This window comes from Pieris rapae, chromosome 9 (genome assembly GCF_905147795.1).
Source record: "Pieris rapae chromosome 9, ilPieRapa1.1, whole genome shotgun sequence".
Lineage (NCBI taxonomy): Eukaryota > Metazoa > Arthropoda > Insecta > Lepidoptera > Pieridae > Pieris > Pieris rapae.
In genome coordinates this window covers 1349676-1364944 of record NC_059517.1, presented here as the reverse complement: position 1 = coordinate 1364944, position 15269 = coordinate 1349676, and the positions used below count along the sequence as shown (strand labels likewise).

Below are 15269 nucleotides of genomic sequence, written 5' to 3'. Positions count from 1 at the left end.
AGAGAAAAGAACAAAAAACCAAAACATTTAAATTAAGAAGTCTAGGTTAGGTAATAGTTTGCACAAAATTAAACTTGGATCAAAAACAATGCATTGCATTGAACATTTGGCAAAGGATCGAATGGTCGGGATTAGTTCCCTAGCCCGGGGCCCACCATAATTAGATATTAATAGATAAACGAAACACGTGTGGGGCAGCTCGTATGGGGTCGAAATAGTGAATCCATTTTATCGTAACTTTAATAACTTAGATAAACTGTGTATGATAATTTCTTGTATAAAAGTTTCCGAAGAAATATGAATTGTATAATTATCTATACTAATATTATAAAGAGGAAAGATTTGTAAGTTTGTTTGTAACGAATCGGCTCGAAAAGTACTGGACCGATTTTAATTACTAACTTTCACCAGTTGAACATTATCACTGATTATAAAAATAAGTATCTCTACTAAAACTACAATAATGTTACCCGATGTGTAAAAAATGCCTATAAAATATATTTTATCGCATGCTCTGGGAAAAGTATTGATGATAGAACAAAAAAATTTTTTCCACAATATTAGTTAGCCATTAGTTAGATATAATTTGAAAACCACGGCTTATACATAACTAATTAAGTACAATTAAATATACTTAAATTAATATGAATAAATTCACTAAGCAGTTCACTAATCTAAGTTAAGTCATAGACATCGATTGAGTATCTTCTCATCTTTTGGTGCCTCTCTATTACTGGAGGTTGGCCGTCAGTCACTTTATGCGCCTGTCCTGTGCCAGATGCAGCATCTCTTCCGAAATCGTAATACCCGTCTAAACCCTAACATGTGACCATTATAGCTACATTTAAATATTAAAATATTTATGAAACAAAACGCTCTATTTAGCTGGTTCACGATATGCAAATGACCTTCGACTTAGATAATGAATTGTGATTATGTATTAAAGGGTGCATAAATTAGCAAAAAGTAATAACTTGATGAAGACGAAAAATTATCTTATCTACAAGCCGATTTTTAATTAAATTATGCCTAATCTTTAGTCCCAGTCTAAACGATGCGTCATATTTGGGTTTTAATAGTTTTGTTCTTTCAGCCCATCGTCTATGAAGGTCAGGACAAAAATCCAGAAATGTGCAGGGTTTTGTTGACACACGAGGTCATGTGCAGGTATGTTGTCTTTAATAATATATATATAAATATAATATAATATAATATATTAATCTAAACTTTGCATATTCTGCCACATTGCATGCAAATTTGTCTTACATAATTAAAAGAATTTTACATAGTAGTTACATATTTATATCCATCATATTATCAAATTCTTATATTATTTTATCAACACTACATCACATTATTAAAATACATTATCAATTAAGTATTACTTATCATGTTTAGTTAAATACTGATGAATATACCAAAACATTCGTAGGTAAAGTAAGATCTTTGAATGTTTTTGGTAAATTATTATAAACCTTGATTGCCATACAAAAGTGTTTTATACAATTCCAGATTCATTGGCGTTACCAATTTCTCCCCATGTCTAGTTAGGCAGCTATTCATTTCCGTATTAAAAATTGTATCCTAAGTCGCTTCCTCTCCCGCTTAGATCTCTACTACGCAATAGATCTTAGTGTAGTTCAATTTCCACTCAAATGCGATACCGACAGCATTCCTAATAATTATTGAATATTTTTTCCGCGCGAACCTAAGATTGCATAGAACTTGCATACAAAAACGTGGATATCAGTATAGCTGTCGCTATTAGTAGGGAACTACCAATATCCTATTGTATATATAAGGCACGTTAAGTAAATATTGATTTGCGGAATCATCAATCATATGAAAAACTTTATTATTCCTTTACGTCTTTTGTAAACTTTTGCTAATCATTTTTCTTAGAATTCTTAAACTATGTGTGACTTAAATGTCAATTAATATCTGTTGTGGTGTCCCAATCCTGTGAGATGTGGCGGACACATTCCTGTTTATCATCAACTCCAGAAATAATGTTTGTCGTAAATTGGAAACTGAACCTCGAAGGGAGTCTGTAAAATATCAAAATTAACGTTATTTTAAGAGGTTGATTGAGTATAATTAAAAAGTTTTAATATTCTGTGATTGTGTGTGTGTGTTTTACGTAGTAATTTTGTACGTATATACTTAATACAATAAAGAACATTACACACTTAAAGCAAGCACACGGTAGTATTAAACAGTTTGTTTGGGGTGGTTTTTCCGTTACGCGTCTCGCCGCAGTGTCGATGTAGTTGTGCGTAAATACACGAGTGGTGTATGTGTGATCAATTAAAATTTTATTCCACCTTAGACGCAATGTTTTTGTCTCGTGTTGCACGATATGTGCATCCCTGTCACTCGTCTTCGGGGAGGAGTCTCAGGGGAGCCTGTCCTTTCAATGTCTTTGCCCTTTGCGTCAAGGAGCCGTAGGGCGCAAGAGTTTTCTTAATGTGGATATGGCTTCCTACTAAATCTTAATATTACTTTTGTAATTCAGTTGACAGATAGATATAGATAAAAGAAATGACGTGTTACGTTGTGGGAAGTATCTGTATTAGTTACCTACTAAGCAATATGTTTGCTATTTTTACATGTAGATCGTAGGGAGTATAATTTAGTGTGTAAATTATACACAAATGCTCAGATACACCAATATTTGTATTTTTTATTCCTCAGCTACCTAAATAAATAATTCATATTTTTGCAGTCGTTGCTGTGATAAGAAGAGTTGTGGAAATAGAAATGAAACCCCGTCAGATCCTGTTATAATTGACCGGTAAGTTATCGATTTAATTTACGTTAATACAATGATATAAGAGTTACAATATCGAATATAAATGTTGACAATGAATATCTATGGATATCCATAGTTGCGTCACACTTTGAAATCAATTTTCCTTTCATCATCATCTGTCTCTTTATTGGATCCATTTCTGGACGTAGGCCTTCTCCATTTTCTTCCTGTATGCTCTGCGCTGGCTTTCCACTAGAAGCCAACCTTCTTGACGATGTAGTCACTCGCCTAGTTTTTGCGTGCCGAGTGGGTGTTACGAAGGAACAATTCAGTTTGTTTATTTAAGATTTTTTTTACAATATTAAGTTTTACTTTTTTTAATATTAAATTTCATTGTTTATCAATGTAATCTGTATATTTCATATACAGTTCGTTATAAATAATAGCATATCTGCCACTGGTGAAGGGACTAACGGATAAGGGTCGTTAATTATTCAGTTCTTAACTTGGTACTGTTATTATTTCGTCTGCGAAGTCTGTCTCGAACAAATTAACTTATTCACATCTATTTACGGTGATTTATCACTTTGTATGACAGATTTTAAAAAACTTTCTAACGCAAATGCACACAAACCATTGCGGATAACCATTTTTAAAATCAACTTTTCGTGAATGTCAAGAGTTTAAATTGGACGTGGTTTAATTATAGATAATATACGATTTTTGATGTTTGGTCGGGTCGATTCATGATACTGATAGACTGTTGGACATGGGGCTAAACCAAGTGAACACGAAACGAACACGAAGTGTTTTTATGGGTTCATATTGGGGACATTTGCGGCTTATTCTTACTGTATTTAATATTACTGATTTGTGAAAGATAGGCAGGTTGGGAGGTTTAACAATTTGATAGCTTCGTGTAACTGTTAATAATAATAATGCGTGATTTTATTATGATTATTATTACGATATGTTTCTTGCATAAACTTAACTAAAATTATCTTTTGTTTCTGTGTGTCAAATTGTGTTTATAGTGCAATGAAAAGAGATGAATGCTTGAATTAAAACAGTAAGACAGTTTTTTTGGGTAAATGTAAACTAAACTTAAGGAAAATATCTTCAATTAAATTAATTTAAAAAAAATCACAAAAATATTTATTGTAAAACTAAAAAGGACTTCTCGCTCGTTGCGTTGTTTATCTTGCCATCAATTGCGTAACTATAATCGTGTATTAACATCAAATAAAAAGGTAAAGATTTTCTAAAGGGGCTAAAATTCATGATTGTTTCGGCTAATCATCAACCCACGAAACTCGTACAAAATTCACAGAATAGCCTCCATGCTGAGTTATTCATAAAGTTCCGTAAAGAACGCAAGCTAATCAGGCTGTCAAATATCAACATAACAATAGAAATAGAAAACTTCATAGATGAGGGTAGGACTAACACGGTTCTAATTGATTTGCTTTTTCGACAATTTAATGGAGGTAGGCGTCTTCTAATAGTTTGATTGCGAAATACGATGCATTTAAATGAGGGGTTATATAAATAAAAATAAGCATCATAAACAAAAAAGATAATAAAGATTTATTATATTAGATTTCAGTTATCTCAAACCTGCGCAAGCGCACACCGCTTTTGAAAGCACATTCTACATGCAACCGTTAGCCATGGGCGTTGCAGGCGTTTATCACTTTATTTAGTGAAAAAAATTAAAAATTATTGTATGTATTCCAGAAAAAAGCGCTTTTTAAGATACTTTCTACCACGGCACTTTTTGGTGCCAGCTGTCATGTTACTTCCATACCAATACGACCTAGGGGCCTTCTAGAGATAGCATAATTCACTTAAAGATTAGCAACGCATCTGCTAGACCCGTTGCAGGGCGGTGGTTATCTCTTTATTCAAAATGCCGGCGTTTGATTTCGGTCCCTAACTAACTTCAAATCAAACTTGAAGTATTTCGAGATCATCAACAAGGCTACTAAAGCTTCATACACAAAATAATAAAACAAAACAAACAAGCGTCATTCCTCGATACATTAATTCATCAGTCACCCCGCCCACGGTACAGTCGCTTAGTAATTCGATAATTGAAATTGTGCAATTGCGTGCAAAACGCCGCGCCGAATTCATTACACTCCTTTTGCAATGATATTTTTTCCATTTTTATCCAGAGTTGGCCGTAATGATAGCGTTGATGGTTTAATTATTTTATGTGTGCTATCATGGTTTATTAAGTAAATGAATGGTGTATTACAGAAGTAGGTTACATTCTGTTTCTGTGTTAATCATTTTAGTGTTACGAGTAAAGATATTTTTTCTATTATTTACTTTTTGTTACCGAAATGGGATTTATTCAATGTCACAAATCAAGTCAAATCATTTATTTTAATTAAACCTATTTAAAATCCACTTTTGAATGACAAAATTACAAGTTTATTATAACTAAGTTGCCCCTTGCAAAAGGTAGTTTCATATAGAGAAGTATGGGCAAGAAATTTCATACTTACTTTTTTGAAATATCTTTACAATATTTTGTTGCTATGTCCCTAGAACAAAGAAACTCTATTAAAGTAAAATAGGTACGTCACTTGATTTCTTAAAAAAAAATAAAATTAAAAAATAAAATTCGACCCGTTGACCCCAAAACGTTTTTAATAAAATATTTAAAGTACGGCACAATTAATTTAGAAAAAAAAAATTATTTTACAACAAAAGCCTATTTTAAGAATACGGTCAGGCCAAACTGTCTAATAAGTAATTTTTTATTAACTTAATTGACTAAATACTTTCTTAAATAATCTCAAATGAAATGTTTTCTTAAATCAAATTCAAAACAAACATATGTGTCTGTACTGATTTATTAATAACATGAAACAAATAAAGATCGCGGAAATTGTTGCATGTATGTATGTATAACGCGAATACCTGACGTAACCGTAAAAGCAGGCAACAATCCAGAACCCTTCGAATCAGCAGCAATTTGTTAAGTGGATTTTTGCCCGAGACACGATCGCGACTCGTCGCGCTCCTGTACACAATTTCATTATCTCTGCTCGCCTGCCCGTTGCCGACTCTACTATTAACTTATTCAATATACATTTTGTAATAACTAAAAATTTCGTATTTTAATTAGTGAGTTTAAACATTTTTGTCGCTGTATTAGGGTGACCATTGACTATTATAAAGTTTGGTTTGAAACGCTTAAATATATATATTTTTAAAATCGCAAGTCTTGAACAAACCACTGCAAGCCACATTTCGCTGTAGTTGTCCATTGGCATTGTGACATTCAATTAATATCTAATCCTAATAATAAATATTGTAATATTTATTTTAAATACACAAAGTTCAAAATGCTTATTAGTAACTGGGGGTACTTACATAAACCTTATCTAATTATTTTGACAGTACTTGCCTGGAAGAGATCGCTCGAAAGCGATAAGGCCGCCAGTTGCCTTTTCACTTAAATTTGTCAAGTTTATTATGTTACTTCAACTAAGTATGTATAAATAAGTAAATACACCTAATAAAACATCAATTTAGTCTTCCCATACTCTACTTTGATGGACTTTAAATCAATTTCCAATTCAATGTTCCCTACGCAATCACTTAAGAATTTTATGAAGCGGAATGATTAAGATGTTTTGTACTTGAATTTAAAACGATGACCGAGGGTTGGTTGATGATCGTATTAAACTATTCGATAAACATATTGTGACTTGCTATTAGTAGATTAATAGGAGTTTAGGGAAACATAATTGATTACATGGAATCAATGTAAGCATTAAAAGTAGGGTCATCACACATTGTATAACTATTCAACTGTTTTAGTCATTTTTGTAAGAAACTTAAATTCCTCCGTTCACACACTTTCTTTGTTTAATGTGTTTAATACAGATATTTGTGTTTTTTTATTTATTAATGGAAGTTAATCTATGATATATGTTTCTCTGTTATGTAAAATGCACGACAATTTAGGTAAACAGAAATGTTACAAAAATACAATTAAACTAAGTACAAGATAAAGTAAAACACCAGATTTTTTTGCTATGCAGAAATCAAAAATACCAGCAAAACAGCGGATTCGGTTCAAGATAGGCACTTAACAACGCCAAAAGTACTGTTTAATCCGTTATAATCGCAAAAAATTGTTATTATAGACAAAATGACACGTGGAATTTTAGCCGATTAAAAACCCCGAGTTCCAAACCCGCAAATCAATACAGATGGCTGTCTGGTGTATACCACTTAAATACATCTAATGTAAAAAAACTTATAACTCCACATATGGCATACATCTTCATTACAATGGAATCTTTACACCCTATTTCGGGTGTGACAAAATCGATTCTCAATTTGATGTAACCCTCTATTTCTCTATTTGATAGCATATTTTGTATGAAATCGATTTATATTAAAATAATGCTGTATAGTTTATGAAATTAATTAATCGCAGAAAGTGTTTTATTAATAGAAAAACCTTTACGAACAGTCTATAAATTCGCACACATTCTTAACCACAAAGAGTACCTATTTGTGGGCCGAAATTCTAATTTTACATTAGGGAAATGTTTCTCTATAAAGACGAGAATCTCTCGACTGCAGTTTTCCGGTAATTTTCGGTCTTGTGAACATTGGTGGGAGCGAATCACTGCTATTATATTATCTCATTAGACACGCCGAGCCGCGGTGCGCCTCTTTTCTTTTCGCCAAATAAATTCGTTTCTGAACGCTTGATTTCCTTTATTACGTTATGTGATTTGTTTTAACTTTAGAATCTTGTATGTACTGTTTTAGTTTGTGTTATGAGTTGAACGTTTACCTGTAGCTGAGATTAATTAGCGGACATCAAGGTAGATTACAAAATACCATCATTATTATCTGGTCGTTCGACAACTAAGCGTATCTTAAGGAAGTTTTTTCCATGCTGCACCTGTATGTGGCTGGAATACCTACTGAAGTATTTCCGAACTAATTCGATTTGGAATCCTTCAGTAAAAGAGCGTACAAATTTTTAAAAGCCCAGCAACGCACCTGCGTACCTTCTGCCCGTTGGTCTCCTATTACATAAAACAATATATGTATTTGGAACATATTATCGTAGCATAGCTTCATTAAAATGGCAATATCCCATATTAAATAGTTTGCAAACAAAAGCTCATTCGAGCGCGACCCTCGAATGGTAGGTTTGAAAGTTCTGCTGTAAGAGTTTCTATAACTTCATAAGTCTTTATTAATAGCCTTATAGAGTCGCTTCATGAAATACACTCAACTTTAATCCTTGAATTTAGTGTCTCGCATGCTGTTCATCCTAAGCCAATTTAAATAAAACAAAAGTCTTCTTATAAAAAACGCAACAGAAAAAAATATATTAGATCACACAAAAATATCAAACAAAGAACTGTGATTTAACAAAAGAAACCGTCACACTTAGCCTTATATATACAAAAAAGGAAACTGGTCCCAAAAGTGTACCCTGGGGGAGGCCGCGTTTCGCTACGGCCCGATACAAGCACGACGACCGGTGATTAGGCTTCTTATCCTTAAGATAGCGACAAAACTGTGCAAGACTTAACAACTAGGACCGTTTTCTTATTCCCTCTAACCAAGCATTTTCATGTCGACTTATCTAATGTTCAGTTTAAATTCTCTATGTAATGCTGGCCTTTGCTACATTTTTCATATTGAACAAAAAGATTTACATCTAATTGGTACTAAAAAATAAATCCAGGAAGCAGTAATGAGATGTCGTATTTCTGATTTATAGTATTATAGACGCACTGGTACCCTCTGATTTCTACTCGATAAGTCTGGGTGACGATCGTAAATTGAAATATGATGTCGCCCTAATGAGCTCGAGTAATCGCAACGACCCTTCAACTCGCAAGGCATTGCAAAATGTCACGTAAATTAAAAAATATTATCATTTACAATTTTCTTATGTAGATGGATGTTTTGTCAATGTTATACTTGAATCAAACAAATATAATCTTTCTTCTAAATGAAGCCAAACTTTTTAAACTCAAACATTTTATTCTTAGCCATGTGCAAGTCTTCTATCTCAATTTCGACCTCATTTTGGATTCCAATACGTGATTCGTCGGTTCGGAAATTATTCGGTGAAAATTCACCATCTCGTTAGAATGTGCGATCCGGTCGAGCGAGGCGAGCCAACCGCTTGATAAATTGTCTGGAATAATAATGATGAATTGCAACTAGTACGATCCTGATGTTAGTTCTAATCTATGAGCGGTTTTATTACGTTATTTTAAAAATAGAATATCTTTTTATAGACAAGAGTGTAATAGGAAAGATCTGTCAGGAGCTATTAATAAAATTTCTTTAAAGGAACTAAAAATAAATCTAGCAGTTTTTACGTTAGTTAGATATGCAATGTACCTACGTACGAATATATAAAATGTGTGTGATATATAAACTAAGCTTAGACGATATAGATACCATCACAATTTGTTCGATTAATTAGTGGCAAGCTTTTTCCAATTTTATTACAACAAAATTACCGTTATTAAAAAGACAACTCCGTGTTCATTTAATTAGTGGGAAGGTTTTATCGGTCCCTCTCTCTTCGGAGCTTAAAAGAAATTTCAGACTGTTATTTGTTGAAGCAAAAATTTTTTCACGTAAATACATTTAAGAGCACACCTATTCCAATGTAGTGAAATTAAGTCAAGTTAATTGTCGCTTTATGATGGCATTGCGTGAGGTGGGGTCAGATAGCAAACAAATTGTTGTGAACTTAGTCTTGGAATAGAGAATTATGGACATGGTATTTGTTTTATGAACAAACACGTTTATATGGTGAACATATATATGTACAAACGCTTATAATCCTACAAACTATAATAAATATACGATGGGGTATTGTAGGCAATTTAAAGTAGTTTGGTGGTTTCCCTTCGTAGTTGAATTATCTTTATAAGTTATGAAAACCTTTCTAGAACGTTCAACATTTTTAACATTTCCTAAGACTACATCAATCTTACTAAGTTATATATTTTTAATGTACTCATAAATATTTTTTAATATACCGTGAAATAATTATTAAAAACTAATGGATACTGATTTTAAAGATTTAGAATCGACTTAAAAAAAAATATTTTTGTCTTTATACCGTCTCTACTACTTCTATTTTGAGCCAAATGACCACCTGGGATGTGCAGCCTTCAGTAGATTGAATAGTATCTTTTTAACTATTTCTCTTCCTCAATCCTTAATAGTCTTCGAACAGTCTTCTACCAGTAAAAGAGAGGATGTCATTAGGCTGAAATGAAAAACCTAAACAAAAAAAAATATCGTCTCAGCGTTTATTATTTGAAAATCAAAAGTTCACTTAAGCCTAATTAAATACGAGTGACTTATTCAATTAGTTATCATGATTTGAATGTAATCGTGACCTTTCATTTGATTAATGGCCTCTTCAGTCTCCAATTTTGTTTTATAATTGCGGAATAATGGAATATATCTGTTTTTAATATCCATTAAGGAATATCATTTGATACATTTTTGATTGAATTGAATATTAATTGAAAATGAAATTCTGGATTGGAATTTTTTTCAATAAAATACTTACTAATAAACCTCTTATATATATATATATTTTTTTTATATTAATTTCCTTTTTATGTGTGCAATTAGCATATTATCCTCCTGTGGTGAGGCCAAAAACGTGACGAAACTGTGATGTCTAAATGCTAAGCTTAGTTTTTGCCCATTCTTCGCCATATGAAAGTTTTTAGAAGGAGCAACAGTAATATTTAAAACAATATTATAAATTGCAATTTTGACTTTCAACGGTACCTATTTAATTGAAATGATTTGACTTTCACACAGAAAGCTAGTTGTTTATAAAATAAAAATGATGCAACAAAAGCGGATGCAATCTGAGCCCAAGAAATAATAGGTAATTAAATTAAGAAGAACAATTTTTTTATACAGTAATAGTCTGATTCTTATGTTATGCCGGACGACGAGGCAGAATACGAAACACCACCTGTATCACTTGGACGTCCGTTGCTCCACAACTAAGCGTTTTTTAAGTCAGTTTTTTTCTAAGTCTGAACCTTTTCAACTTTATAATAGGGTACCAATTCTTAAAAGGCCGGCAACGCACTTGCAATCGTACTGACAACATGAGTCCACGGGCGGCGTTATCACTGTTATATAAAAACACACACTGATGAATAACTATTAACATATGTATTCTAATATATTACTTAGCTTGTTTAGAATTAATCATAAGTCAAGTTTAAAAGGGGTATGTACGAGCCGTTAGTTTCCTTTAGTGGCAGACACAAGACGTCAGCACGTTTAAGCGCCAATTAATTATTAAGGAACCCTGAGCTCCTTGCTTTGACTCTTTGACGGCTGTACAACAATGTGGCCCCTGATTGCCTGCTTTGTAAATTGCATTATCGTGGTTTGCTTGTCTTTGTTTACCGATAGTGCTATCTGAGGCAAATGTTATACATATGAAAGTTGTTTTTAATCTTAGCTAGCTAATGCTTCTCTGTGAATTATTGTTTAACGTTTTGATATTAGTTTTGTAGTTTACGGCAAGCATGCCAACTTAATTGTTATCTGTTTTTATTAGATTCGATTCCTAGCGTGAAAAATAAGTTATTTAGTCTGTATCTTAGTATTTCACGCATACACATCAAGGTTAGTATAAGTTTTTCAAATACCGTAAATAAATATTATTTATAAAGTATAAGTATTGCTAGAGAGTGCGACTCTCATTCCTGAGGTCGTACGTTCGATGCCCAGCTGTGCACCAATGGACTTTCTGTCTATGTACGCATTTAACATTCGCTCGTGCTACGGAAACCATCGTGAGAAAATGACTAACCTTAGACTAAAAAAGTCGTTGGCATGTGTCAGGCAGAGAAGGCTCACCTACTTGCCTATTAGATTGACAAATGATCATGAAACATATACAGACATCTGAGGCCTAGACCTAAAAAGGTTTTAGCGCCACTGATTTATTTTATTATATATATAAAAACATAAAAGTCTATCTACAACCCAGTTTTCTATACACAAAAATGTTTTTCTCTACGTTTATAATACGATATTGAATGGCCTTTTGGACGAGTATATTCTACGAGAATAGAGAGGTTTTAAACTGTATTTCGGCAAACATATCGCAGGGGTCGGATTTGATAGAAGCGCCTTTTTCAATTGTAACTAGTAAATCCAATTTTCGTCATGTATCACTCGCGTAAGGGTGAAATAATAATGGACAGATTGGTATGACAATTTTAAGACAGTCACAAGAAAACAACATAGAATGTGTCTAAATATGTGTTATTGAAACTTATACAAATCAATATATTTAAAACATAAAATACTGGTTATTGATATTGTCAGTCAAAGATGTTGTTAGTTATCTGATTACGTAATGAATGTAAAATGAATAAATTGACCGACTTGGATCTTACTACTTTTTGTGGTAGATGAACTGAATTACAAGCCTTGATTTTTACAAGTCATTCATGGCATCATAATAATATGTCTAAGCTGATATTTTATCTTGAGTTGCCCTTGTGGCTTCAGCGTGCGACTCTCATCCCTGAGGTCATAGGTTCAATCCTTGGCTGTGCACCAATGGACTTTCTTTGATTCTTTCTATGCGCATTTAACATTCGCTCAAACGGTGAAGGAAAATATCTTGAGGAAACCGGTTTGCCGTAGACCCAAAAGTCGTGTTGAGTTGGCGGCGTGTGTGTGGCACAAAAGGCTGACCTACTTCTCTGTTAGATTAACAAATGATCATGAAACAGACTCAGAAATCTGAGGCTCAGGCTTAAAAAAGGTTGCAGCGCTACTGATTTATTTTGTTTACCAAATATATCGTGTGCTTTTTTGTTTTATGAGCACCTTTCTATAAGTTTTTCGTTTTAATTTTGGCTTGTGTTTTGAAAGATATTTTCTTTATTGTACTGAGTGCTGCATTTCTATGCCACAGACTAAATTTATACAGGATCTTAAGATATTTTAGAATACGTTTTCTGGGTACATGTGCACTCAACTCCCTACAAAAAGAAATTCAGTTATACTATCAATGGGGTTCGCTTAAATTGCATTGAGCTACCCATTAACGCCTTGTCAGATCGGATTTCGATTTATGCGTTTGATAAATGGAATATTTCAATGCACTTATCAGTCGATAATGATACGTATAAGAAAAATATTGAATATAAAATCTTTGACTTGCCTTGTTTATAGAGATTAAAGTAATTTTATTTATTTATATGTACCTTTATAAGTAATAACAATCAAATATACAGTATTTACAATTTTCTTAACCTACATAATAATAATAATAAAAATAATTAAATTAATTAAATCAAATTTAAATGTTTGGTCCATGTGGCAGTGTACCTTTAACGCTGGCAGAATTTGCTCGGTGTATTGCGATACTTATTGGTTGCTATCTACCAGGCGCCAAATTAATCTTTAATTAGTGCCTGTACACTTGAACTTCACGACCCTAGAGTCTCTACTGCAAAGGGAATAAAATCAAAGATGAACGAGAGACTCTTATATTGTAGCCCTTTATTACTTTTCGCTTAATCAGCGGAAGCTGAATTTTTATATTAAATTTTAATACAGACTTAAAAAGACACTTACACATAAAAAAATAAACGTATATACGATATAACTACAGCAATCTTAGTTTTTCAGGTAATAGGATTTATTTTATTTATATATGTTGGTTAAGAATGATATACTTTTTTTTTAAACTACGTAATATTTAAACAATACAGTATTAAGCAGTACAATGCAGATGTTAAGTGATGCCGCCGCCCATGGACACTCTCAATACCAGAGGGCTCGCGAGTGCGTTGCCGGCCTTTCAAGAATTGGTACGCTCTTTTCGTGAAGGACCCTAAGTCGAATTGGTTCGGTGTTTGTATACTTTATTATATTTTTCTAGTCATCGATTTAGCATAGTCTGTAAGGATATTGTATTTATTTCTGTAAATAAATTAATATAGAATTAGTATATCAGTTAATCGCAGACAAATCAGTTCTGCTTGGAAATAATAGCCATTTCTATAAGCACTGTGGGTAATGAAACTGTACTAAATTTTATTATTCCCACAAATATCTATTAAGGACAGTTTTCCTATTCGAAGAAGTTAATGAAAGAATTAGCTTTCATTACACCGAATACGATTCGTTTAACGGTTTCCAGAACGGAATCAGGACCTCCGTTATCTTCATCCGACGAGACGTGAGTGTCGATTATCTGATTTAGGTATATATAAAAGAAAAAAGGCTTTATATACATTTAATACAAAATATTTTTGTCAGACACATAATACTAACGAAACAAATAACATTATAATATTCATAATAAACAATCGGTGTGCGCGCGTATCGTAAAAAATAACTCTAATTATTTTTCCCTAACGCGCCAAAAGCAAAATTTCAAAAATATGAAAAGAAAAACAGCAATAACGTAGGTGTTGTGGTTGTTACTTGCCATTGCTCAGCATTATGCTGTGGAGCTGACGTTCCATGCTGGTCATTCTGCTGGAGGCTACAACAGTTTCTTTTCACCTCAGACCCAGAACATAGAAGATATTCTTATACTACTGTACCTTCTATGAAAGTTCTAGAGTATGTACCCTTCACACCTAAGCGTACAAAATGACAAAACCAACTCATGAAGGGGAACGGACTTTCAATTTTAATGCATTAATTAAGCCTTCCCGGCTGATCCCCGAAATCGTCTAGAAACTCGCTCCGCCTAAATTAGAGCAGATTTCATTGTCTTTTTAATCCGTCTTCCAAATTCAAATAAGACTACCCTTTACCGGCCATAAAAGGATACCAGGATTCATCCCGTCACTTCGAACGCTAATTCTCCGTTTAAACTGCGATACTGATTGGACGATATATTTAACAATCCTACAGCGAAAAAGTATATTCTACGAAGTTTTTTCCGCGCCACGTTTACTTATTTCAGACTGTTGCAAGTTCTTCGTGAAGCATGCGTTACTAATACTAATTACGATGACAACAAGGTCGCATTTAGCTTACCAGTTGGTGGCGTTTTGTTGTATTTTTTACATTTGCAAGAATATTACGGGTGCCCATGGAGGGTCTTAACGGGAGGTCGTTTGCTGTGCTGCCAGCCTTTCTAAGATTAATGACGTTGCTCCAAGACGCTTTGTAGAGGCGAATTGACAAAAACCTTATAATTAAAGAGATTTTATATCGTGGAATAAATATACATGCCCGTTTTGACGTATTACGAAGTAGTATTAACATTTGTATAATTTTAGTATATGTAAAATTTATAAGAATAGTGATGGTCTAGTAGTTAATAGATCTTCACCCCGGAGGTCGTAAATTCGAGCCCCATTCGCTCGAACGGTGAAGTGAACAGGCTTGCCTGAGACCTAAAAAGACGAAGTGTGTGTGGCACAGGCGGCTGATCACTTACCTGCCTATTAGATTGACAAACAATCATAAAATAGAT

General features: G+C 33.1%; 1 protein-coding gene across 5 annotated transcripts in view; it reads left to right on the top strand.

Annotated features, from left to right (window-relative positions):
* The window catches only part of LOC110992603 (transcription factor collier), a 53741-nt gene that overhangs the window by 19233 nt on the left and 19239 nt on the right, over positions 1-15269 (top strand). For all 5 annotated transcript variants that reach the window (XM_045629650.1, XM_045629649.1, XM_045629648.1 and 2 more), the window contains exons 6-7: positions 1094-1167; positions 2726-2794. In XM_045629650.1, coding sequence (XP_045485606.1) covers positions 1094-1167; positions 2726-2794 — 143 coding nt within the window. The remainder of the gene's footprint in view (positions 1-1093; positions 1168-2725; positions 2795-15269) is intronic.